This window comes from Myotis yumanensis, unplaced genomic scaffold, assembly GCF_028538775.1.
Source record: "Myotis yumanensis isolate MYYU_CA2020_CCGP unplaced genomic scaffold, mMyoYum1.0.hap1 SCAF_2, whole genome shotgun sequence".
NCBI lineage: Eukaryota > Metazoa > Chordata > Mammalia > Chiroptera > Vespertilionidae > Myotis > Myotis yumanensis.
Genome location: NW_027223753.1, coordinates 151729396 through 151756877, shown reverse-complemented (window position 1 = coordinate 151756877; position 27482 = coordinate 151729396). Strand labels below are relative to the sequence as shown.

The following is a 27482-nucleotide window of genomic DNA, read 5'->3' as shown; positions in this document are numbered from 1 at the left end:
TCTCTTTGAATTTAGTTATACTTTCTGAGCCAGAAGTATTTATAATTTGCACAGGTAAAAGAAAGGAAAAGGTCTAACAAATGCTAAACTGTTCACAGTGATTATTCCTGAAGAGTGTGGTTGAAGAGCTAAGTAACTTATCCATTTAAATATAAACATTTCTGTACTCTTCAAAAATATATTTTAAAATAATATGGTACTGTATATTTGAAAGTTACTAAGAGAGTAGATGTTAAAAGTTCTCATTGCAAGAAAAATGTGTGGTGATGGCTGTTAACTAGACTTATTGTGGTGATCATTTCACAATATGTACAAATATCAAATCATTATGTTATGCACCTGAAATTAATATAATGTGATATGTCAATTATATCTCAAAAATAATTTTCATACAGAACAGGTTACTTGTGTGGTTTAAAAATAAAAATTTAAACTATATTCAGAAAATTTACGCTTTTGGCTTATTTCTTAGTCTTTTTTTTTTTAATTAAATCTTTATTGTTCAGATTACATTTGTTCCTCTTTCTCCCCCACCCCATAACTCCCCTCCTTCCAGTTCCCGCCCCACCCTCCGCCCTCACTCCCCACCCACTGTCCTCATCTATAGGTGCACGATTTTTGTCCAGTCTCTTCCCACATCTCCCATTCCCCTTTCCCCCCCAAGAATAGTCAGTCCATTCCCTTTCTATGTCCCTGATTCATTATAATCACCAGTTCATTCTGTACATCAGATTATTTATTCACTTGATTCTCAGATTCACTTGTTGATAGATGCATGTTTGTTGTTCACAATTTGTATCTTTACCTTTTTCTTCTTCCTCTTCTTTTTTTTTTTTTTTTTTTTATATTTTTATTGATTTTTTACAGAGAGGAAGGGAGAGAGATAGAAAGCCAGAAACATCGATGAGAGAGAAACATCGATCAGCTGCCTCCTGCACATCTCCAACTGGGGATGTGCCCGCAACCCAGGTACATGCCCTTGACCGGAATCGAACCTGGGACCTTTCAGTCTGCAGGCCGACGCTCTATCCACTGAGCCAAACCGGTTTCGGCCTTCTTCCTCTTCTTAAAGGATACCTTTCAGCATTTCGTATAATACTGGTTTAGTGGTGATGAACTCCTTTAACTTTTCCTTATCTGTGAAGCTCTTTATCTGACCTTCAATTCTGAATGATAGCTTTGCTGGATAAAGTAATCTTGGTTGTAGGTTCTTGGTATTCATCACTTTGAATATTTCTTGCCATTCCCTTTTGGCCTGCAAAGTTTCTGTTGAGAAATCAGCTGACAGTCGTATGGGTATTCCCTTGTAGGTAATTGAGTCTCTTTCTCTTGCTGCTTTTAAGATTCTCTCTTTGTCTTTTGCTCTCGGCATTTTAATTATGATGTGTCTTGGTGTGGTCCTCTTTGGATTCCTTTTGTTTGGGGTTCTCTGTGCTTCTTGGACCTGTAAGTCCATTTCTTTCACCAGGTGGGGGAAGTTTTCTGCCATTATTTCTTCAAATAGGTTCTCAATATCTTGCTGTCTCTCATCTTCTGGCACTCCTATAATTCTGATATTAGTGCGTTTGAAGCTGTCCCAGAGGCTCCTTACACTATCTTCACACTTTCAGATTCTTTTTTCATTTTGCTTTTCCAGTTGGGTGTTTTTTGCTTCTTCGCATTTCAAATCTTTGGCTTGATTCTTGTGCTCCTCTGGTCTGCTATTGGGTATAATATTCTTTATTTCAGTCCGTGTATGCTTAATTTCTAGTTTCTTTATCATAGTATCGAGGATCTCATTAGTTTTCGTGAGGCTCTGCTCAAGTTTATTGCAAGCCCTCAAAATTGCGTTTTTTAGCTCCATATCCTCCATTTCTGTCATGTTTTTTTGTCTTTGCATCTTTTATGCTTTCTTGGTGCACCCCCTTGTGGTCTTCGTGCGCAGTCTTGTTCTAGTTAAGCCTTAATTGTTGTAGTTAATACTAGAGGGATTTGACCACCAGGCCGACTGGCTGTGAGAATCAGCTGTGGAAAAACTTCTGTCCTCTGGGGAGGTGCTAATCTAGCCTTTGCCTGAGGCGACCCGGCAAATGGCGGTGCGCAGGCTCCACAGGGCGGGCGGAGGGAGCAGTTATGGCCGCTCTCAGTCCGTCCCCAGGGGCTCTGCCTCTCTGTCCCAGCAACCGCTGCAAACCTCGGCCTCCGTAGCCAGACAGTCCCGCTTCTCCCGTTTGAGTCTGAGTCCCTAGAGACTCGCCCGGATCTGGAGCTCAGAGTCTGAGGCTCCCTCCGGATTGAAAACGACAACCGCGCCCTCAGCCACCAGCCCACTTTGCGCGCGCACCTCCGTACCTTTAAATTTTCCACACTGCGCCTCCTCTGAGCCTCGTAATGCTGTTGTCTTTGCTTCTAGTTGAAGAGTCTCTCCTCAGCCAGCCTTCCTGTGATTCTGGTTGATGTCCGTTCCGTCTATTAGTTGTATTTTTGAAGTGGTTGTTTGCGGCAGCAGTTTCCGGTGTTTATCTATGCCGCCATCTTCGATTCTCCCAGGACCCCATTTCTTCAAAAAAAATTTTTTAAGCTGTGAACAGGTGGCCAGACTTCATAAGTAACAACTGGAGGGTAGAGGTTACTTAGTGGCTTGGAGAAGGACCAAGGAACTTGTGAGCTCAGCTTCTCTAACATCAACCTTGTTTCCCAAGAGGCAACATTCAGTTCAGCTTGTTGCTACCCAGGGCAGGGGAAGGCAGGCTATTTCTTAGTCTTGAGATATAGTTAGACTCAACTTCATAGTAGAAGCTCTAGTAGCAGTATTTCGTTATTTCATATTCTTATATATGTCATAGTATTTCATGGTTGCCATTATGAACCTCCTTGACATTGCGCCCAACATAATGGTGAAGTATTGACAGGAAGGAGTCAACAGACATTGTTAAAGGATGTAAGATTTCTTTAATGGCAAAAGAGAGTAGAACTAATAGCAGTTACACAAAATAGATCTGACAACAGCGTGCTCATAAACAGCTCCTCAAGTCCCCACCAAGGTGGAAAGCGGCTGCTGAAACCACATCCATAGAGGAAGGACTTCTTTGGGTGTTAAAAGCACCCTGTGCTATGCCTGTACTATAATACCAGTATGTCAAGATTTTAATGAGTCGAACCCAGTAGACCAGGTAATAGGATATTCTAGATAGAGGATTATAGACTTAAAATGCTAGAGAAGATAAATGCAAACAGTAGCTCCTATATCAAAATACAGAGAGCAAAGATGCCTACAGCAGTAAATAAGATGATTGAAATTAGTGTGTGTGTGTATATGTAATACTATATAGTATTAAACTTAAATGCTGTAATCACAGTTTTGAATGTTTAATGACATAGACAAATGCTCACCTTTAGTAAAAAGCAGAATACAGTGTTGCTTGTGGTCTACCATTTGTAAAAGATCAGGTGTCTGTAGAAAAAAACGCACAGGGAAATCCATAAGAATGTTAACGTTGATTCTTGTGCACTCTTGTTGAGTGATTTGATTGACAGTAGTTTTATTAATTTTTTTCTTTATGCCTTGCTTCATTTTCTATTTGCTAGGCATATACTACTTTTACTGTAAGGAAAAAGCTGTTAAAGCAAGGTGATCAAAATAAGTAGAGATCCTTTTGTTACAGAAGGTAAACTGGACTTGTGGTATAGTGTCTATAATACAGACTAGGGATTTAAGCCTAGTTGTGTTATAATTTCTGTGAGTCATTTTCTGGTTTAGTAGGGTATGTCATTTTGATTGGAGACCACTAAGGATTAACTAGAGATGTTATTTAAAGAAATAGAACACATTTAAGAACTGCATATCTATGTAGCCATTCCATAAAACATTTTATTTTTATTTAATTTTTTTTCTTTGTTGAGTAAGGTATTCCCCCACTTGCCCCCCCACTCCCCCACTCATGTCCCCACCCCCCTGGTGTCTGTGTCCATTGGTTATGCTTATATGCATGCATACAAGTCCTTTGGTTGATCTCTCCCCCTTACCCCCATCCTCCCCTGCCTTCCCTCTGAGGTTTGATGGTCTGATCGATGTTTCTCTGTCTCTAGATCTGTTTTTGTTAATCAGTTTATGTTGTTCATTATATTCCACAAATGAGTGAGATCATGTGATATTTATCTTTCACTGACTGGCTTATTTCGCTTAGCATAATGTTCTCCAGTTCCATCCATGCTGTTGCAAATGGTAAGAGTTACTTCTTTTTTACAGCAGCCTAGTATTCCATTGTGTAGATGTACCACAGTTTTTTAATCCACTCATCTGCTGATGGCACTTAGGCTGTTTCCAAATCTTAGCTGTGGTAAATTGTGCTGCTATGAACATAAGTGTGCATATATCCTTTCTGATTGGTGTTTCCCATAAAACACCTATAATAATAAAAGCGTAATATGCAAATCGACTGAACGGCCAAACAGCAGAACAACCGCCCGGACGACCGCGCTATGACATGCACTGGCACCAGGCCAGCCAAGGTGGGTGCAATGTGATTGGTCGGGGGGTCCCACCATTGCCCCATGATTGCCCTGCAGTGGGAGGCCCGGGGCGGGGGGGGGCGAACTATTGGGGCTCTGCTATCGATCTCCCTAAAGAAGGAGGCCCAGGCTATCCAGCCAGCAGCACTGCGGTGGTGGGTGGGGCCTCCTGCAGGGTGATCGATCGTGGGGCTCCCGGTCTGCGAGAGGGCACAGGCTGGGCTGAGGGCCCCCCGCAGCTCGAGTGCATGATTTTCATGCACCGGGCCTCTAGTTTTAAATAATTGTAAAATACACTAGAGGCCCAGTGCATGAAATTCATGCACGGGTAGGGACCCTAGGCCTGGCTGGCGATCAGGGCTGATCTGTGGGGCGACCAGTGGGACAATAGGGAGGGCCCCTGCTGGCACCTGCCTTGGCTGGCCTGTGGGCTGTGGGCAGCTCCTGCATTGAGCGCCTGCCCCCTGGTGGTCAGTGCATGTCAAAGCTACCAGTTGTTCCACTGTTTCGTCGATTTGCATATTAGGCTTTTATTATATACTAGAGGCCCAGTGCACAAAAATTTGTGCACTCGGGGGGGGGGGGGTAGGGGGAGTCCCTCAGCCCGGCCTGTGCTCTCTCGCAGTCTGGGACCCCTCGGGAGATAACGACCTGCTGGCTTAGGCCCGCTCCCGGGTGGCAGAGGGCAGGCCCAATCCCTAGGTGCAGCCCCTGGTCAGGCTCAGAGCAGGGCCGATTGGGGAGTTGGGGCGCTGCCCCCTGTCACTCACAGAACAGGGCCCATTAAGGGGGTTGGGGCTCCGTACCCTGTCACGCACAGAGCAGGGCCCATCAGGGGGTTGAGGAGCTCCCCCCTGTCACTCACAGAGTAGGGCTGATAGGGGAGTTGGGGCACCGCCCCCTGTCACACACAGAGCAGGGCGGATCAGGGGGTTGAGGTGCCGCACCCTGTCACACTCAGGGCAGGGCCGATCGGGAGGTTATGGCTCTACCCTGTCACACAGAGAGCAGGGCCCGTGGGGGGGGGGGGGGTTGGGGCGCCGCACTTTGTCACACACAGAGCCGCAGGGCCGATCAGGGGGTTGGGGCGCCACACCCTGTCACACACAGATCCGCAGGGCGATCAGGGGTTTGGGGAGCTCCCCCCTATCAGGCACAGAGCAGGGCTGATCAGGGGGTTGGGGCACCTTCCCTGTCACGAACAGAGCAGGGCGGATAGGGAGGTTGTGGCCCCGCCCCCTATCACACACAGAGCCACAGGGTGATCAGGGGGTTTGGTCACTGCCCCCTGTCACGCTGATCCCAGTGCCGGGAGGCCTCGTGGCTCCACTGATCCCGGTGCTGGGAGGCATATTACCGTTTTACTATATAGGATAGAGGCCTGGTGCACGGGTGGGGGCTGGCTGGTTTGCCCTGAAGGGTGTCCTGGATCAGGGTGGGGGTCCCCACTGGGGTGCCTGGCCAGCCTGGGTGAGGGGATGATGGCTGTTTGCAGCTGGTCACACACCCTTCAGGGGGGGGTCCCCACTGGGGTGACTGGCCAGTCTGGGTGAGGGGCTGAGGGCCGTTTTCTGGCTGGCGGGTGACTGAAGCTCCCAACCCCTCCTTTTTTTCTTTTTTTTTTATTCTGGGCCAGCTTTAGCTCTGAGGCTTGGCTCCAGCTATGAGGCCTCCGCTGCTGAAAGCAGGTTTCTGGCCTTTGTTTACCTTCTGTATTTGAAACAATGTTGCGGTCCTGCTGGCTGAAGCCCGGCTGACTAAAGCAGGTTTCTGGGATTTTGTTTAGCTTCTATATTTGTTACAATGTTTCTTAGAGAGCAGTTCAGAGGCCGGCAGCAGCAGGCGGGGAACCTGGCTTCCTCCGTCACTGGAGCAAGTAAGCCTCCCTTTTTGCATCAGCTGCCTGGCTGCCAGCCGCCATCTTGGCTGGCAGTTAATTTGCATAAGGATATGCTGATTAGCCAATGGGAAGGGTAGCGGAAGTACGGCTAATTCCCATGTTTCTCTTTTATTATATAGGACTAGAGGCCCGGTGCACAAAAATTTGTGCACTCGGGGCGGAGGTCCCTTAGCCCAGCCTGTGCCCTCTCACAGTCTGGGACCCCTCGGGGGATGACCATCTGCTGGCTGAGGCCTGCTCCTCGGGGGATTGGGCCTAAGATGGCAATCACACATCCCTCTGGCAGCCCGGCAGCCCTTGGGGGATGTCCACTTGCCAGTGGGGAGCAGACCTAAGCTGCAGTCAGACAACCTTAGCGCTGCTGAGGAGGCAGGAGAGGCTCCCACCACCACCGCTGTACTGGCAGCCATCAGCCTGGCTTGTGACTGAGCAGAGCTCCTCCATGTGGGAGCTCACTGACCACCAGAGGGCAGCTCCTGCATTGAGTGTCTGTCCCCTGGTGGTCAGTGTGTGTCATAGTGACCAGTCATTCCCAGTCATTCTGCTGTTAGGGTCAGTTTGCATATTAGCCTTTTACTATATAGGATAGAGGCCTGGTGCATGGGTGGGGGCCAGCTGGTTTGCCCTGAAGGGTGTCCCAGATCAGGGTGGGGGTCCCGCTTGGGTGCCTGGCCAGCCTGGATGAGGGCTGAGGGCTGTTTTCAGGCTGCCCACACCCCCTTCAGGGTCAGGGTCCCCACTGGGGTGCCTGACCAGCCTGGATGAGGGGCTGAGGGCTGTTTTCAGGTGGGCCAAGCCTGCAACTGAAGCTCCCAGTCTCTCCTCTTTTCCTTTTTTTTTTTTATCTGGGATTTATTTACCTTCTGTAATTGAAACTTTGTTGTGGCTCCAGCTTTGCGGCTGGCTGGCTGAAAGCAGGTACCTGGGGTTTGTTTAGCTTTTATAATTGCAACATAGTTGCTTAGAGTGCAGCTCAGAGCCCGGCCAGGGCAGGCGGGGAATCTTGGCTTCCTCCATCGCCAGGGCAACCAAGCCTCATGTTCGCTTCTGCCGCCTGGCTGCTGGCTGCCATCTTGGTTGGCAGTTAACTTGCATATCGCCCTGATTAGCCAATGGGAAGCATAGCGGAGGTATGGTTAATTACCATGTTTGTCTATTATTAGATAGGAAAATACATAGGAATGTCTTAAATAGCAGCAAACAATTAAATATAAAGGTTCCTCAAACCATGGACAAATAATTGAGCAATATGCCATAAAATATTTTCAATTAAGAGACTTGAATTATAACTTGAAAATTTTATGGTAAGAATTTGGTTTTTCATTGTATCTTAAGACACTATTTAAATTAACCTTCACCACTAATATGCTTCCTAGTGAGAAGAAAACACAGTTTGCCATTGAGCAGTTAGACTGGGTTTTCTCCTAAATAAATGTCAGTACTTATTTTTGGTGACTTCACATTTTCCCTGTTTTAGGGAAATTGGGGATAGTTGGTAACTAAATAAAATTTTTTTTTAATATTGTTTGCTGAAAGAAAGCCGATGTATAAACTGATGAAAAAGAGGACTGGGTAGAGAATTTCAAATTACCCAATGAGACTTCTATCAAAGGTTTTTTTGTTTTGTTTTTAACAGCCTGTCTGAGCTATAATTCACATATCATAAAGTTTACCCATTTAAAATCTAAGTCAGTGTTTTTTAGTATAATTAGGGAGTTGTGCGATCATCATCGTAATCTAATCGTAGAACATTTCATCATCCTAAAAGAACTACACACCCTCTTTCCCTCCCTTAGCAGTCATTCCCCATCCTCTTCAATTCCAGGTAACCACTAATCTAATTTCTGTCTGTATGGGTTAGCCTCTTCTGGACATTTCATATAAATGGAATAATACAATATGTGACCTTTTGTGTCAGGCTTCTTTTACTAACATAGTGTTTTCAAGGATTACCCATGCTCTGGCACGTACCTGTACTTCATGTCTTTTTATTGCCAAATAATATTCCACTGTGTGGATATACCACATTTTATTTCTCATTCATCATTTGATGGAAACATGGCTTGTTTAAATTCTTTGACTATTATGATTATTGTTGTTACAAACATATTATCCTATATAATAAAAGGGTAAAATGCAAATTGACCCTAAAGGCGGAACGACCAGAACGACCACTGGACCAGTCACTATGAGGTGCACTGACGACCTCTCAGTCCCTTTCCCCAGCTGGCAGGCTCCAATCGCCTATGGCAAACGGGGAACTGGGGTTGGGTGGTGGGGGACGTGGGCAGCGCCAGGCCAAGGCCCCGCCCCGCTGGTTGCCCCACACATAGAGGGCGACCTGCGGCGGGGGCGGGGCCGGCAAGCGGGTGGGAACAGCTGACCTCTCGGTCCTTTTCCCTGGCTATCAGGCACCAATCATCCAATGGCACATGGGGAACCGGGGGTGGGTGGCAGTAGGGGGCAGGCTGGCTGCGGGCAGCCGGGGAAGATGACCCTGATCACAGGGCAGGCCTAAGGACTGTACCCATGCATGATTTTCGTGCGCCGGGTCTCTAGTTAAATATAGTCACCATGCTGTACATTAGGTTTCCAGGATTTATTTATCTTATAACTGAATGTTTGTATCTTTGACCAACCTTGCCCCACTTCCCCTACTCCCTACCCACTGGTAACCACCATTCCAACCTCTATTCCTATGAATTTGACTTTTTCATATCCCACATACAGTGTTAGTGAGATCATGAAGTATTTGTCTTTCTGCATTCTGACTTTTTTCACTTAGCATAATGTCCTTCAGGCTGATTCATGTTGTCACAAATGTCAAGATTTTCTTTCTTTTAAAAGGCTTAATAATATTTCATAATTTTAATCCAATTTTTATAGACTGTATTTTTTACCCATACATCTGTCTATGGACACTTAGATTGTTTCTATATCTTGGCTACTGTGAATATTGCTGCAGTGAGTGGGAGAGCAGAGATCTCTTTGAGATAGTGATTTTATTTCCTTTAGATATACCAGTATACCCACAAATGTGATTGCTGGATCATATATGGTAGTTCTAATTTTAACTTTTTGAGGAACCTCCACACTGTTTTCCATAATGGCTGTATCAATTTACATTCCCACCAATGTGTTCTCTTTTCTCCACATTCTCGCTAACACTTTGACTTTTTGATAATATTCATTCTAACAGATGTGAGGTCAGATCTCATTGTGATCTCATTTCCTTGATGATTAATGATGTTGAGCATCTCTATATACCTGTTGGTCATTGTATATCTTCTTTGGAAATATATATATTCTTTGAATATATATTTTTCAAAAAACTTCAAGGGCTTAAGTGGCAGGGACCTCAAGAGAGCCTCTGAGAAGCTGGTAATGTTCATATCTTGATCTGAGAGGTGGTTATGAGGGTTTATTCATATATAAAAATTTATTGAGGGCAGTAAACCTAAGTTAGTGACTTATTGTCAATAAAAAAAAGAAAAAATATCTACTTTATTGTCCTTTTTTTCTCATTTTACTATAGACTGGAGGGACTTTGTTATAGACCAGTGCTAGTCTCTGGATTGCTATTGAAGATAAAATCTAAGCACATTCATTAGGCAAAGAAAATTCCTTGACAGTCTGGTCCAAGATCTCTTTCTGTCTTCACCTCCTGCCTCTTTCCCTCCCTGTCATATTTTGGATATTCCTGGTGCAGCCCTCAGACTCATAGGGCTTTTTTTTTTTTTTAATATATTTTATTGATTTTTTACAGAGAGGAAGGGAGAGAGATAGAGAGTTAGAAACATCGATGGGAGAGAAACATCGATCAGCCGCCTCCCGCACATCTCCCACAGGGGATGTGCTCGCAACCCAGGTACATGCCCTTGACCGGAATCGAACTTGGGACCTTTCAGTCCGCAAGCCGACGCTCTATCCACCGAGCCAAACCGGTTTTGGCTCATAGGGCTTTTTTATGTTACCTCATAATCCTTTTAACTCTGAATCTGTGCCTGGCAAAATCCTACTCATTCTCCAAGACCTAGTAGCCTTTTGGCTTCACAAGAAACATGCATGATGTTTTGTTCTGACATAGCATTTTATTAATAAATGTTTGAGGTAGCACTTAACCAGTTTTTAAATTCACTTTTAAAAACTTTATTTCAAAATAATGATAGACTCAAAGGAAGTTATAAACATAGTATAAAGAGTCCATGTACACATCACCCAGCCTTCCCCACTGGTGATGTCTTATATAGCTGTAGTACAATAACTAAACCAGGAAGCTGACATTCATGAACTAATTTTTTTATTCATCATTTTACTTATTTTTCCCCATTCCCTGTGTTCTTCAATATAGCAGCCATTAGCCACGTGCAGTAATTTTATTTAAATTACTTAAAATTATATAAAATTATAAACTTAATTCCAGGGCCTCACTAGCCACATTTGAAATACTTAGTAGCCACCTAGGACTAGTGGCGATCACATGTAGCACAGATACAGAATATTTCTATTGCTCTAAGTTCTTTTGGATAGCTTTGATCCAGGCTGCGTTCTTCTTGAGGGCAGACCTGCCTTATTCATCTTTATAGCTGCCATTCCTGGGCAATATGGGTACTCAATCCATACCTGAATGATTGACTCTAGTTCTATTTCTAGCAAAGCTAGAAATAAAGCTCAGGTTTCCTAATTCTAAGTTCACTTCTCTTTCCATGTGGACCTTAATTTTGTGAGCTCATTGATTTGTATCAGTTTTATTTGTTTATTTATTTTAAAATATATTTTTATTGATTTCAGAGAGGAAGGGAGAGGGAGAGAGATATAGAAACATCAATGATGAGAGAGAATCATCGATCGGCTGCCTCCTCCATGCCCCCTACTGGGGACCGAGCCTGCAACTCAGGCATGTGCCCTTGACTGGAATCAAACCCAGGACCCTTCAGTCGTGCAGACCGATACTCTATCCACTGAGCCAAACCAGCTAGGGTGATTTGTGTTTTAGAAGGAGTATTAAAGTAATAATACTTTTCTAACTTTAGGGTGCTTACGAATCAACTAGGAAGCTTGTTAGAACTGCATATTCCTGGACCTCTCCCTCCCATAAATCTGATTCAGTAGGTCTGTGGTGGGGTGTAGGAATCTATATTTTAAACATATACTTAAGCAGCACTGTGTGGTAATAGTATAAGGATAGATCAGAAGAGAGAGCAACAGAATGGTGAGCTTAGAAATGGAACCACACTTACATGGCCATTTGATTTTTAACAAAAATGCTATTAAAGAAAGGAAATCTTTTCAACATATGGTGTTGGAACAGCTAAATATCCATATTAAAAAAATTCTGATTCTTACCTCATGCCATAAATAATATAGATTATTGACCTAAATATGACAATTATTTAAAAAAATACTTTATTTTATTTTATTTATTTTACAGAGAGGAAGGGAGAGGGATAAAGAGTCAGAAACATCAATGAGAGAGAAACATCGATCAGTTGCCTCCTGCACACCTCCTACTGGGGATGTGCCTGCAACCAAGGTATGTGCCCTTGACTGGAATCGAACCTGGGACCTTTCAGTCCACAGGCCGACGCTCTATCCACTGAGTCAAACCGGTTAGGGCATAAATATGACAATTACTAATTATAAACTTTCTAGAAGCAGTCATAGGAGAATATCTTGGGGATGGATGGGTAAAGGTGTTTTGGATAGGACACCAAAAGGAATAATCATAAAAAAAACACACTGATGTTATACTTTATCAAGAACTTTTGCTCACCAAAAGACACAATTAAGAAAATGCATAGGCAGCACTGGCTGCTGTGGCTTAGTTGGTTGAGCATTGTCCCATGCAGTGAAAGGCCGCTGGTTTGATTCCTTGTCAGGGCACATACCCAGTTTTCGGGTTTGATCCCTGGTCAGGGTGGGTGTGGGAGGCAACCGATCGATGTTTCCCTCTCACATTAATCGAACCTGGGACCTTTCAGTCTGCAGGCTGACGCTCTATCCACTGAGCCAAACCGGTTTCGGCTAAATGTTCTTGTATGAGTCTTTTTTGTGGAGACAGTCTTTCATTTCTCTTGGGTAACTATCTGGAAGTAGAATTACTTATCATATACCCAAGAGAAATGAAAGACTATATCCACAAAAAGACTTATACAAGAATGTTCATGGATAGCAGCTTCATTCATAATAGCAAAACATGGATAATTTAACGTGTTCATCAACAGAAAAATGAATAAAACAGTTTCATACAATGTTACTTATTTCTCCAGCCATAAAAAGTTACAAAGTACTGAATGAATTTTGAAAATGTTATGGTGAGAGCTTGACAAAATAGAATTTTCGATTAATACATTATGAAGTTCTGAGAGAGAGAGAGAGAGAGAGAGAGAGAGAGAGAGAGTGAGAGAGTGAGAGAAGGAGAGAGAGAGAACACTGGTTGCCTCTGTGGCAGGAGGGGAAGGAAAGGATTGGGAAGAGTGATGAGAGAACTTTTCTTGGGTGATATACCTTGATAGGGGTTGGATTAGTGCATTTGTCAAAACTCATTGAATGTTACACTTTAGATTTATACATTTTATTATGTGTAAACTTTACCTCAAGAGGAAAAAAATTTTTAAAGATGTGATTTTAGGCCCTGGCGGGGTAACTCAGTTGGTTAGAGCACCACCCCGATATGCCAAGGTTCTGGGTAAGTAATACAAGAAACAATCATTGAATGCATAAATAAGCGGAACAACAAAATCACTATTTCTCCTTTTTTCTCTCTCTAAAATAAAATAAATAAAATAAAAGTGATTTTAATGCAGGTGATCTGAAGACCACACTTTGAGAACCATTGGGTTTGACTGATTTTCAAGAAATAATCCTTTCTTACTATGAAAAGTAATTCATAGTTTACTAATTTAACATTTTTTAAAAAAATATATTTCATTGATTTTTTTCAGAGAGGAAGGGAGAGAGACAGAGAGTCAGAAACATCGATGAGAGAGAAACATCGATCAGCTGCCTCCTGCACATCTCCCACTGGGGATGTGCCCGAAACCCAGGTACATGCCCTTGACTGGAATCGAACCTGAGACCTTTCAGTCCGCAGGCCGACGCTCTATCCACTGAGCCAAACCGGTTTCGGCTAATTTAACATTTTGATGTTTTTCTTTAAAAATTCATGGCACTGTCAATGTAAGAATGTCCAAACCAGCAGAGAATTTTTATGAGGTTATTTGAGCCAAACTGAGGACCTGCCAGGAAGCAAGATCTCAAATGCTGTGGAGAATGACAGTTTTGCAGTTTCTTTTATACATTTGGAATTAAGGAGGGAACATCCGAAGATCACATGATGGTGGGAGAAAGCAAGGCAGGGAAATATCTGATTGGACTACCATATAGTTAACAAGATTATTGCTCTCTTCAGGGTGGTTGCTCTTCTCAGGGGTCTGGAAAAGGATTACTCTGGCATTTCCAAGGTGTGTTAACCTAAATTCACAAGAACAATGTTTAGTGCTTGTTTAAGGCATAGGTAAACCTTTCATAGGCCTGGGGCATGATACCCACATGTCCTGCCCAGTTAGGAATTTGTAATGAGATCACTCTGACTTTCCCTTAGATTGATTACAGAGTCCCTTTTTTGTTAGCACATTAAATATTTTACAGGGTACATTTGTATATAGTTATATAAATATTGTATGAGAAGTGTCACTTCCTTATTAGAAGATTAATAAGTGGACAAGGTTTTGTGACAATATTATATACTTCCTTATTCCAATAAATGTTATTTTTAATGTCAGGAATGCAATGTTAATATCAGGAGGATTTGCACATGGAATAACTTTGCATTGAATTAGATGTAATTGAATTGATTAAAATGCGGTTTGAGATGGATATTTATAGCGATGTGTAGTAATCTGGTTTTTAATTTTTCAACTGAACTGCTGGCTTTCACCACAGTGCAATGAATGCGTTTACTTATGTGATAGGCCTCTAGTGCAGTGATGGCGAACCTTTTGAGCTCGGTGAGCATTTTGAAAAACCCTAACTTACCTCTGGTGCCGTGTCACATATAGAAATTTTTTGATATTTGCAACCATAGTAAAACAAAGACTTATAGTTTTGGTATTTATTTTATATATTTAAATGCCATTTAACAAAGGAAAATCAACCAAAAAAATGAGTTCGCGTGTTACCTCTGACACGCGTGTCATAGGTTCGCCATCACTGCTCTAGTGTCATTTACTTTAAGATCCTAGGTGTTTAGAAAATTAGAACTTATACTTCATGTTTCTTAATTGTAGCGTGAACCTGAAAACTTTCAAAAGTGCTATAGGAGAACAGCTGGAACTTGATACTAATGACCAAATGTTGACTCATGAGTATGAGGCAAATCTGACCTTACTAGTTTATAGATAAAATTCTGTGGTCAACTGTCAGGCCACATCCCAAATAATATCTCTTACAATAGGATATTAGTCAGATGCCTGAAATTTCACCAAGTAAAGATATTTGCCTGTTTCCAAATTTTCCTGATAAGAGTCATTTGGGGCACTTACTAAATTTCAGATCCCTCCCTCTCTTAGAAATTGGAATTCCTTGTTTACAGACTGGTTCAGTGGGTCTAGGATGGGCTGAGAATTTATTTGTATTTTTAACTATTACCTTCTGATAATTCTTTTCAGGAATGGTTAGGAAGCATTGCCCTAAAGTGGATCTAGGTTTCTCAAACATTTTTGTTCAAAATAAAAAAATGAAGAAGAAGGAGGATGTGAAGGAGGGGGCGGGGAGGAGAAGAAAGGAAAAGAAAAAGAAAAATCTCCTCTAGAGACCTTGTTGAAAAAATAGATTCCTGGGCTCTACCCAGTGCTTCTCATTTGTCTGGAATGAAGCCCCCAAATCTGTTTTTAGAGCTGTGTTTCCTAAGAGGAAAGATTATTTGATGTGAACCTCAAGAAGGGCTTTATCTGCTGAGATGGACTCCCCATGGTCTACCTGAGGGCCCAGATTTTATGAACAGTAAGAGTCTAGCAGCTGTTTGCTCACAGGGGTCCCTCGTGTACTCTGTATATTGGGAAGAACTTCAGACTGAACTCTCTGCTTTCTCTTTCTACCCTGGTTTCCTCTTTCTGCCAATGGATTGAGACCTGCCCTGTCCAATCAGAACTGCACAATTTTGATACTTCATTTACATAAATGTACCTAATTGGGACCCTGGATAGGAACTACTGCTATAAAAAACCCCGCCTCACCCAGCTGGTGTTGCTCAGTTGGTTGAGCTGCGTCTTATGCACCAAGAGGTTCCCGGTTTGATTCCCGGTCAGGACACATGCCGGGGTTGCAGGCTTGATCCCCAGTAGTGGGTGTGCAGGAGGCAGCCAATCAGTTTCTCTCTCATCAATGTTTCTATCTCTCCCTCTCTCTAAAATCAATAAAACCATATTTAACCTCACCCCCCCCACCCCCCCGCTTCTCCTTTATCTTGGTGGAACACAATTTAGGGTGCTACCTGAATCTGTCACCTGGGCTACAGATCTTTTTGCTCAAATAAATGCTTTGAATTCTTTATTATAGCCTAAAATTAATTTTGGTTTACAGAACTCATACAGTGCACAGTCTGAGTGCTGTCTTCCTAGTGTAGCCTTAGTGAAAGGTCCTTGAGTAAATTTTCAGTCACTCTGACAGGAGAGAAGCGAAGCCGGGGAGTAGGAAATTAAAGGAAAGATAATTTTAGAATTAAGGATAGGTCTTAGTGTAAGAGATAGATGGAGGACAGTGAGAACCTGAGGGATAGTGAGCATGCCTAAGAGAAAGGAGAAAGTCACCTGGGGACCAACCATCCCATAGCTGCAGTACTATCATCTTTGTGGGGTGGAGCATGGGTAAGCCTTAGGAAAGTGACTTTTGAAAGCAACTACATTTATTGCCTTGCAAGTGAAAATCTACCTGCATGCCATAGATCACCAGTTCTTGTTTTACATGCTGCTATAAACATGTATTGATTTTTCTCTGTGTAGTAAGAAGAAAACATAACTTATAGACCATCTTCTGGCAGAAGATGATAGATTTGGATCATAAACAGGAGGCGTTGGAAGCCAGGAATCAAAAGTGAAGAAATTCTGCAAGCCCTTGGGTAAGAAAAGTGATGGATTTATTTACTCACATGCCTCACATTATCGTTTTATGGTCATCTAATGTGAGTGTGTTGCTTCTAGGCAGATACGTAACTTCACAAGTGTTAAGGATAAGGTAGAATAAGCTGCTGAAAATGGGTCTTAAGCACACATTTCTCCTTAGGCTGTCATCACCTCTGCATTCACTTCTACTATTTCCCACGACCCTTCACTTCCTTCCCAGGTTAAAGCCTTAACCTAAAATACCTCATTAATATTGATAGCTAGCATTTATTGACTTCTTACTGCTAGGCTCCTTGCTATTGTGCTCTCCTTGCATTCTTTCCTTCCTTTCTTGAAATACCTCAATAATCTAGGTATGTGATTATGATCCATTTTGTAGATGAGACATGTGAGGTTCCAAGAGGTAATACAACTTGCCCAGGACCTCACAGCTAGGAAATGGCAGAGTCAGGTTTTACAGTTGTGCTGGCTTCTGATTCCATACTTGCTGCCTTCTTCCTTCCTCTGATGGAGAACAATGGGGAACCACACCTGCACATCCTCCAGTGCACCAGAACAGGTTGCCCAACTTGACAAACCTCTTTCGAAAGATTGTCAACCCCTGAGATTTAAAAGCATTTTAGTTTTCATTACAGAATATTTGAAAATTAGAAAAGAGAAAGAAATAACCTCTATTATTGCTGGCCTTACATAACTATGATTAATATTTCAAAGTATTTGCTTTCAGGCTTTTTTGGCACATGTGTATATTTTCTTATTGTACATACATTCTTTACTATTATGATATTTTAAATATAAATAGAATTTTCATATTCAGAGTTGAATGACTCTCAAAATGGTAACTTAAGACTTTTTTCAGTTTGAAATGAAAGAGGCCTAGCAAATGAGTGAATGAATGAATGAACGCTTCCATGTATAGAATATTACATGTTTGTCTGCTTGTCACTTTTGTTTGTTCTGTGTTCAGAGAGAGGGTCCATTATTCTACTTTAAATTTTGTATCACAAACAAACAGTATCATGAACAAAGAACATACTTTTTCAACTCAAGTATGTTTTACCTGTCTTTCTAGGTCTTGCTCAAATCCATACCCTTGATTAACTTTCCTTGATTTCCAAGCCCATATAGTCTTTCTGCTTTTTGGCTACACCTCACATTTGACATGCATCTTGTTCTCCATCTGCTAGATATAATGTTTTTGTCCTTTTTTCTTATACATTTTTCTATCCCCAGAGCTTTTTTCATGATATCACTTTTATTTTTTTAGCATTTGGTATTTGAACCAAATTGCTATTATTATTTCTGAGATACTAGAATGATTTTAAACTTTCTGGTGTGTCTTTCCATGCCTTGTAGGTCCCTATCATTGTAACCATGCCAGAAATGACAGAAAATGAGACTCCTACAAAAAAGCAGCACAGGTATGTAGCCGCAGTTAAAAAATAATATAGTTTTAGAAGATAGGAAGCAGAATTAGTCCCTACTTTATTAAATAGGTAATCCTTAGGGAACTTTCATTTGGATGCCTAGAAAATCATTACTCTTTCAAAATATGTGTGGATAGATAGAAATCGCTTTATAGAAAGGGGTACATAGTTTACATTTACCTGTTCTTATTCTGCCAGCAGTGTAACAAGTGTAATACCAGATCTATTCTAAATGTTTAGTTTCTTCTGAAAGTTTTTACTCCAAACAGGATTAGTCTTTGTAGATCCTAAGCTCACACAGGCTGAAGTCAGTTTGAATAGACATTTTGTGATATTAGAAACCATTATGTCAATTTTCATATCAGTACAATATTATTTTTGGTTCTTTTATTTTTTTAGCATTTGGTATTTGAACCAAATTGCTATTAATATTTCAGAGATACTAGAATGATTTTAAACTTCCTGGTGTGTCTTTCCATGCCTTGTAGGTCCCTATCATTGTAACCATGCCAGAAATGGATTTTACTCCCTTCTGGATTTCTACCATTTTGGCCCCAGTGTTTCTCCTTAGAATTACATGGCCAATATTTCCATTAATTTAAAAAAATATATTTTTATTGATTTCAGAGAGTAAGGGAGAGGGAGAGAGAGATAGAAACATCAATGATGAGAGAATCATTGATCAGCTGCCTCCTGCATGTCCCCCCTTGGACCTTACCCCCCCCCTTCTGTCCCCTGGGGATCGAGCCTTCAACCCGAGCATGTGTCCCGATTGGGAATCAAACCATGACCTCCTGGTTCATAGGCCGATGCTCAACTATTGAACTCCACTGGCCAGGCTGCTTCCATTAATATTAAAATCACTATTCTCTTTTTTTACCCAATAGCTGTTAGAAAATGTTAATGTGTTGAATAATGGTACCTGAAAGGGAAAAATCAATCTTTTTAATAGATTACCTTTTAATAAAATTTAAGGGCTTGGATAACTTAAGATACATAATTGCAAAAGATGGCTGAAATGCCACTTGTCAGTGCTGGTGGCTGCCATAGTTCCCTTCCTGGGGATTTCCAGGTTCCTCCCTGCTGTTGCTTATCTCCTTTAAACACTCACCTCCACCTTAGCCTGGGTGCTAGGCAAACATCAGAAGTCACCTACTTGTGCCCTGGCTGGTGTCCTCAGTGGATAGAGTGTCGGCCTGCGCACCGAAGGGTCTCAGGTTCAATTCCTGGTTAAAGGCACATACCTGGGTTGCAGGTTCCATCCCCACCCCCAGTCGGGTGGGTGTGGGAGGCAACCAATCAATGTTTCTCTCTTTCTCTCCCCTTCCCTCCCTCCTACTCTCTCTAAAAAAAGGAGAAGTCACCTACTTGGCACATTGAGTGTTGACTAGTTCCTTAATTACATTTTTCAAATAGTTTTTGTTGATTTGCTTCCTGACCAATGGCTTGTGGGTGTGTAAGAATAGAGAATTGTAGTTACTTTCAGAAATTGTGGATTCTAAATTTATATTGATACTAGGGGCCTGGTGCACGAAATTCGTGCACTGGGGGGGGGAGGGGAAGGGGTCCCTCAGCCCAGCCTGCCCCCTCTCACATACTGGGAGCCTCAGGGGATGTCCTACTGACGGCTTAGGCCCGCTCCCTGCTCCCCTTGGGGAGCGGGCCTAAGCCACAGTCTGGCCTCCCTTTGTGGGAGGCGACCAGGCTGATCAGGGGAAGGCACCAGCCCCATCATGCTGCTGCTGCAGCCACTGCCAGTCACCGCAGCCACCAAGGTGTTTTCATCAACATAGACTCCAGTCCCTTCACCATGAAAAAATGACAACTTTCTTTAGGCATTTTCAAGATGTATCTTTCATAGGATATGACATTTCTTTCTTTTTTTTTTTTTTTATCCTCACCTGAGGATATGTTTCCAGACTTTTAGAGAATGTGGAAGAGAAAGGGAAAGACAGAAACATCAAAGTGAGAGGAACACTTTGATTGGTTGCCTCCTGCATGAGCCCTGACCTGGGCCCCGGCCAGGGAGGAGCCTGCAACCTAGGTACATGCTCCGATGGCCAGCTCCGCCCCTGCCCAGGCCTAAAGCCTCTGGCTGAGGCTTTAAGCTTGAGCAGGGGGCCCCTCGACTCCAATCGCAGGCTTGGCCCTGCCCAGGAGCCCCCTGGCTCAGGCCCTTTTTAGGCTGCTCAGAGCCCACACGGGGCCTACCTCAGAGTGACCTCAGTGCCGATGATGTTCCCGGGACCCAGGCCACTGGGTGCTTACATATGCAAATCAACCGCCATCTTTGTTGGGTTAATTTGCATAGTCACTCTGATTGGCTGGTGGGTATAGCGGAGTGACACCAATTTGCATGTTTGTCTATTATTAGGTAAGATATCTGCAGTTAAGTTTACATACCATAATATATATTAAGCACATTTTCTTTAGATAGTTTCTTATTGATGCAACAAATACAAATTCATAAAATTGATTTTTATGGTTCTCAAAATGTAAAGTGGTGAAAATGGTTTTCTGTTATTTTCATGTTCCTTTTATCTCCACTTTTTGTTCCAGAAAGAAAAACCGGGAGACACACAATGCAGGTAGAAACAGCAATTTAAATTTCATTTGTTAACATTTTTGTATTCAAAATGAAATTATACTACAGTTGATTATAAGCTTTTATGCTATATGTATAGAATCATTTTAGAAAAGTCTTTCTTTCTTATTTTTAATTGACTGAACAACCTTGCAACTCATGAAGATGGCTTGCTTATCATCTTTTGATTTATTGTCTGTTTAGATAATTTAAGGGTTAATATACCCCTGGAGCTAGTGTGTTAAGTGATTTCACTCACTGAGTGATTTAGTATTTTGAGTGATTCCAGATGTACTTTTCCTAAATAGAAAGTAGAGTATGTGTCTTTGCAGAAATTCCACAGGGAGCTGGCTGCCTAGAGGAATAGGAAAGAGATGAGCAGCAGGGTATAGATCTTAAAGGTACTTAAAATGTGAACATTCTTAAGTTAAGTTGTGAAGTCCTAAATTATAGGAAGAAGTATAGAAAATAAATACTTAATTTTATCTCAAACATGAAAATTATAGGCCAAAACCAGATAAACATGTATAGAAGTAATTGCACATACATTTACAATTTGGTACATTTTATAACATTTATTTTCTATCAGAGACTTCACTGAAATCAATCTAAAAAAATAGGAGTCAATTTCCGTTATCTATATTATAATTGATATCTTCCTTTTGCTAAGTAAAGAACCATGGGGAAAATTTTATCTATGGAGAGAAGTGTTGACCACTGGTGGGATATTGCTGTTCCCCAGAAGGGAGTTGACTGCCTTTAATTCCCCTTTATCACCATGGGTAAAGAGTCTTAATGTTGTTGTTTTTACCTCCCCACATTAAAAAGTCCGCTCCTAGATAACAACAGATACTATTGTTAGAGAATTCAGAAGAAAGGTGAACTATATGTATTGCTTTGCTTTTTTTTTTTTTGGCCATATGAGTTTAATTTCTTTCAGATATATGACCTAAATCAAGCATGTCAAACTCAAAGGCTAACACGGGCCAAATAAAAAAGGTTTAAGTTTATCTAGACTTCAAAAAAAACAAAAGCTTCAATTTTCATAGAAACATAGGTTTATTTTCAATAGAGACATGCTAAATACAAAAGGCTGAAATCAATGAGTAATTAACATAAAATAATAGAACATTTTAATAAAAATTAATATTTTTTCCTGAACATTAACTTACCAGACACTGAATAACTAACTGCACAAATTAGTAAGCATAATGCAAATAAACCTATTTTTCTTGTTCTCCAAAAGCGAGGTATTTCCTGTTGCCCACACCAAACAAGTCAGTCCAAGACTAATGACATGGCAATGGGCTGCTAAAATACTCACTGCTAGTATTAATGGAGAGAAATGGTGTGCTTGCGTGTAAGGCACGTAAGGGAAATGAATGCAACACCATTATAGTAATCAGTCATTAGTGAATGTTGTAATTTATTATTAATAATTATGTATAACAGGATATTGTAAAAATAAAGTTACGAAATTTTTATTAAAACGTTTCTCATATACCGTTATATTGGCTGGGCCACAAAAATATTGGTTGTGGGCCGCATGTGGCCTGTGGGCCGCAAGCTTGACATGCTTGACCAAAATGTTTTAATGGTGTCAACTGTCACATGGTGCCATAAATATGTTCTGATAGTAATTTATTCAGAATGATTAGATATCATTGAAAAGGATGTCCTTACTGCTAGATTCTGAAGCAAAAAGAATATCTTTTGCAAAGCAAGACCTACCTATGCTACAATTTGAAAGATCATCCTTTTTTAGAAGCACTGGAATCTTATTAGACAGGAAGATTTTAGGAAACTTTCTCACAGAAAATAGCCAAGACCAATGTTTCTACTAACAGTGTCTTATAGAAATTATTTAGATAATGTCTTGTATCCTCTTTTATTTTTTTTAAATATATTTTTATTGATTTCAGAGAGGAAGGGAGAGGGAGAGAGAGAGAGAAACACTAATGATGAGAATCATTGATCGGCTGCCTCCTGCAAGCCCCCTACTGGGGAATGAGCCCGCAACCCAGGCATGTGCCCTTGACCAGAATCGAACCTGGGACCCTTCAGTCTGCAGGCCAACGCTCTATCCACTGAGCCAAACCAGCTAGGGCTCTTGTATCCTCTTGATCCTTCTATACGACTTTTAAAGTTGTAGCACATAAACCGGAACATTTCCCAGTTCATTGAGAAGTTGTCAGATACCCAATTTCTTGGATGGGAAAATTTCTATGTGGCCAAAGTGAACAACCCAGACCTCATAGAAAAGGCCAAACCACTGCCTTTTCTTGTCTATTTTAAGTTATAACTACTAGATGTTTCCATTCCACAAATGTTCTCTAGTCATTCTAATCTGTTTAGAAAGGTCTCATTGGCCCGTCTGCTATAAAGAGGCAATTTTCTAGTAACTTAGCTTATTAGTGGGTTCTTGAAATTTGGTTGTTAAAATCTCTCATAAATGCCCTATCCGGTTTGGCTCAGTGGATAGAGCATCGGCCTGCAGACTGAAGGGTCCCAGGTTCGATTCCGGTCAAGGGCATGTACCTTGGTTGCAGGCACATCCCAGTAGGAAGTGTGCAGGAGGCAGCTGATCGATGTTTCTCTCTCATCGATGTTTCTAACTCTCTGTTCCTCTCCCTTCCTCTCTGTCAAAAATCAATAAAATATATATTTAAAAAAATCTCTCATAATACTTGAACGACAATATAATTGCCTAACAGTAATGTAATATTAGCAATTTCTGTTTAAAATTTGAATATTTATTATAGATCTCATTTTTTAAGGTGCTAATAAAAGTATTGCCTATATCAATTTTCATAACACTAGACTTAAAATCTGACACTTAAAAATCTTACTATAGTTAGTAGATACTATTTGATAAGATTTTCTTAGGTTTTTCTATGTCTAAAATTTCTTTACTAGGGAGAATGAAGCAAATTGTCTGTAGGTTTGATAAATGGATTTTTCTCCCTTTCTAGTGGAGAGGCATAGGAAGAAGAAAATCAATGCTGGGATTAACAGAATAGGAGAGCTGATCCCATGTTCCCCTGCACTGAAGCAGGTAAGAAATACCCTTATTTTTATCCATAACTTGTTTATAGATAATCCCCCGTTGTTTCAAAGGTTATTCTTGTTCCCTGTCATAAATAGTTTTTTGGAGTTAATAATTGTCTCATAATTTTTCATTTTCTTAAGTTTCTGTATGGCTATGTTTAATTCTTCCCACAATCTTCTAGTACAGTTTCTACATGATCAAATGGACCATACATTTCTAGATCTTTAAAATCTTAAATTATTCAGTCCCATGATTACATGTATACTAGTATGTATGCAACTGTATTTACTAGGCATTTCTTTTATTTTCTCCAATCATGTTCTTTACTATCTTAAATTCTTACCTAGAATCTTCTAAGGATCTCTTCTTTATTTTGTTCTCCACACCTTATCAGCCTCTACTAAAATCTCAGCTTATTTAAGCTGACAGTTTTCTTTAAGTTTTTTGTTTCTTCTCATAATGAGGATAAAGCCTGCTCACTGAAATCAAAACAATAAAAATGGAAACAATATGGAAGGCATAAAAAGTTTAAAAAATAAATTGAATACTGCCAACAGTTAAAAAAATCTTTAAAAATAAGTTAAATAAATAAATTGACATCCTACACTCAAGTTATAATCACTGCTAAAACTTGTTACACATCTCTTTATACATTGCTTTGTGACTATGTCTGTGTAGTTTCACAACCTGCTTTGTATTTTCACTCAGTGGTACATAGTAGACTTAGCTGTAGATACCTTTCCTCATGTGTTGTAACATTTTACTGCTTATATAGTATTCCATTGTAATGGGATATCATCATTTGACTTAGCCTTTTTAAAATTAATTTCTTTTGTATTATAGTATTTCATGGTTTTTATTAGCATTTCCCTGAATCGAAAGAGGTTTTAAACTAGTTTGAAAAACTATTTTTCTGCCGAAACCGGTTTGGCTCAGGTCGGCCTGTGGACTGAGGGGTCCCGGGTTCGATTCCGGTCAAGGGCATGTACCTTGGTTGCGCACACATCTCCAGTGGGAGATGTGCAGGAGGCAGCCGATTGATGTTTCTCTCTCATCGATGTTTCTAACTCTCTGTCTCTCTCCCTTCCTCTCTGTAAAAGATCAATAAAATATATTAAAAAAAAAAAAAAGAAAAACTATTTTTCTTTTTTACATTTTAAGTGAGTATTTATATATACTCTTTTTTTATGTAGTGCTTATTCTAGTTTTGACCCATTTTTCTAGTGGGTTTTCTTTTTTTTTTTTTTTTTTTTCTTCCTGTTTTTTTCCTACCCAGCTTTATCTCCTGAGTGAATAGGATGAGAACCGGCATCTGGGGGCCATGCAGTGGGATTACTGTCACTATGAATAGATGTGTAAACTGAGGCTCAGGGAATTGACTTGACCAGCATTGGGCAGAACCAGGATTCTCTCTGTCTCCTGATGTGACCCCAGGATGGCAGTTGATGAAGCCTGGACTCTAGAGCACAGAGTTCATCTCCCAGGTGACCCCTCACTCACCCTGGATGTTCTAGAGAGAGTCCCGTGCACACCTCAAATATAGTCACATCTCATTTATACACTCAATGTCTCCCCAGTGGCTCTATGCAGGGAGAGCAGAATATTCTTACCATCTAAGGCCCAGAAATAGGGTTATCTGAGGGCTGTTTCCCAGAACGGCACAGTGGGGACTACCAAAATCTTTTCACCTAGGAGCTGGGCACCAGGGGGTGACTGATGGAACCCTGGCGCCATGTCTCCCAAAGTCCATGGTGAGAAGGATGGTTTCTCAAAGCCCAGTTTAGCTGGGGATCTCAGCTATCATAGAGGGAAATCCACGCAGGCCTTCCCTTCCACGAATCAGAATGGTGGGGAGAATGGGACACTGGGCTGGGAGCTAGGAAGCCTGGATTTTAGGGTTGAGTGAAGTTTTTGGAGAGAGGCTACATGTAGTAGAATTCCAGTTCTTCCATTTATAAATGTGTGATCTTGGGCAACTCACTTGATTTCTATGACCCCCAGTTTCTCATCTCAAAAATGGGTGTTGATTCATTAATTCAAAAAATCTGTAATAAGTGGTGAGCGAGTACTGTTCTAAGTAGGGGGGAGTACAGTAGTGAATGAGGTAGGTGAGGCCTTAGGGACTGATGATTACTCAGGGGGCCAATATGACAGGAAGGAAGACCATGGAAGAGGGGGTGCCAGGACTCATCAAATTAAAGGGAGGGGGATTTTCAAATTATCTGGGGTAACCAAGGGTTGGTTTCCATTTTTAAAAGGTTAGCTATTCACAGTAACTGCTCTGTGGTCCTTTCGGGAGGCTCTGACCTCTAGTTGCTTAACCTGTGCTAAGATAGTTTATCAGTGCTAGCTCGTTTGGCTCAGTGGATAGAGCATCGGGCTTCGGACTGAAGGGTCCAGAGTTCAATTCTGGTCAAGGGTACATATCTCAGTTGCAGGCTCGATCCCTGGCCCAGTCGGTGTGCACATGGGAGGCAACCAATTGGTGCGTCTCTCTCACATCGATGTTTCTCATTCTGCCTCTCCCCTTTCCTTCCCCTGTCTAAAAATTGATGGAAAAATATCTTTGGGTGAGGATTAATGCTGGGGTCCAAACCCAGTGGGTCCAGGGGTCCCCAAAGGTGTGGACGGAGTCGGTGAAGAAGGAATGACACGAAGACAGCCTTCAGTTGATCAGCAGCCTAGTCAGGACCTATAGCCAGGATTTCCAGCCAAAGTTCTGGTCGGAGCTCTGGTTAGGAACTGATGAGGTTCTGATCGTGGGTTTTCTTTTTTAAAAAAATTGTATTAAATTTATTGGGGTGACCATTGGTTAATACAGCTATATATTTAATTAAATTAATAGATGCAACAGTTAATATATACACAGCAAATAGCACCAAAAAGCTTAAAACAACAACAGACATTGGTCTCCTGCCTACTACTTCCCAATTCTAATGTAGCTCCTTAGAGGCAATCATTCTCAACTGTTTCTTCTGGTATTTACCTTTCTATTTCAAAATAACATGCTTATATTATTATATCTTATTTTACATTTTGTATATTGTCCATTAACTTCCTCTTATGCTTTTCCCTTGGTTTTCCCTTGAGTAATCCAATGTAATTCTACCATAACTTTTGATTAAATTGGCATTCAGTTTTTATGTTATGAAGACGGCCTAAATATTGTGTATGGTTGAGTCAAGGAGTATACTATATTATGTTTCATTTCGTATGCAACTTTTTTGAGTTAATAATTGCCTCATGATTTCACATTTGCTTAATTTTCTATATACCTCTCTTTAATTTTTCCACACTTCCAACAGTCTCTTAATACAGTTTCTACCTGGTCAAATGTACCACATAATTTCTTTTTACCCTTTTTTTCCTTTGAGACTATACTTCTGGAGCCCTCTACCCTTACTTTTCTATCTCAATTGGTTGGTCTCCTTTAACTCTTCTGTTTTAATTTCAGCAGCAAAACACTCACCTCTACTGAAACAGGTGGATAAGGAAAACATACATTTATATAAAGAATTGAGTGTAATATTCCAAGCAAATCCTATATAATAAAAGAGAAACATGTAAATTGACTGTTCTCATAATTACTGCTCTCATAGTTTTAATTTCCAAGAGTCTTTTTTCTTATTCTTTTTGTTTCTTTTCATGCCACATGTTTGTTTCATGGAGATAATATCATCTCATCTATGAGAATGTTACAGGGTTTTTAAAAAATATTTTCTGTGTTAACTTTGTATCTTCTGATTTTTTTTTTTTTAGTTAATCCTCACCTGAGGATATTTTTCCATTAATTTTTAGAGAGAATGGAAGGGCGAGGGAGAGATAGAGAGAAACATCGATGTGAGAGAGACATGGATTGGTTGCCCCCTCCTGCACATGCCCCGACCAGGGCCAGGGATTGAACTTGCCT

The 27482-nt window shown here is 41.1% G+C and overlaps 1 protein-coding gene across 2 annotated transcripts in view; it reads left to right on the top strand.

The window, feature by feature from the left end:
- The window catches only part of USF3 (upstream transcription factor family member 3), a 62101-nt gene that overhangs the window by 15181 nt on the left and 19438 nt on the right, over window positions 1–27482 (top strand). The window contains exons 2-5 of one of the 2 annotated variants that reach the window (XM_070406216.1): window positions 16393–16508; window positions 17869–17933; window positions 20499–20527; window positions 23496–23578. In XM_070406216.1, coding sequence (XP_070262317.1) covers window positions 17887–17933; window positions 20499–20527; window positions 23496–23578 — 159 coding nt within the window. In that variant the 5' untranslated portion in view covers window positions 16393–16508; window positions 17869–17886. Of the gene's footprint in view, window positions 1–16392; window positions 16509–17868; window positions 17934–20498; window positions 20528–23495; window positions 23579–27482 lie in introns of those variants that run through there. The other variant, XM_070406217.1, reaches the window with a different exon arrangement.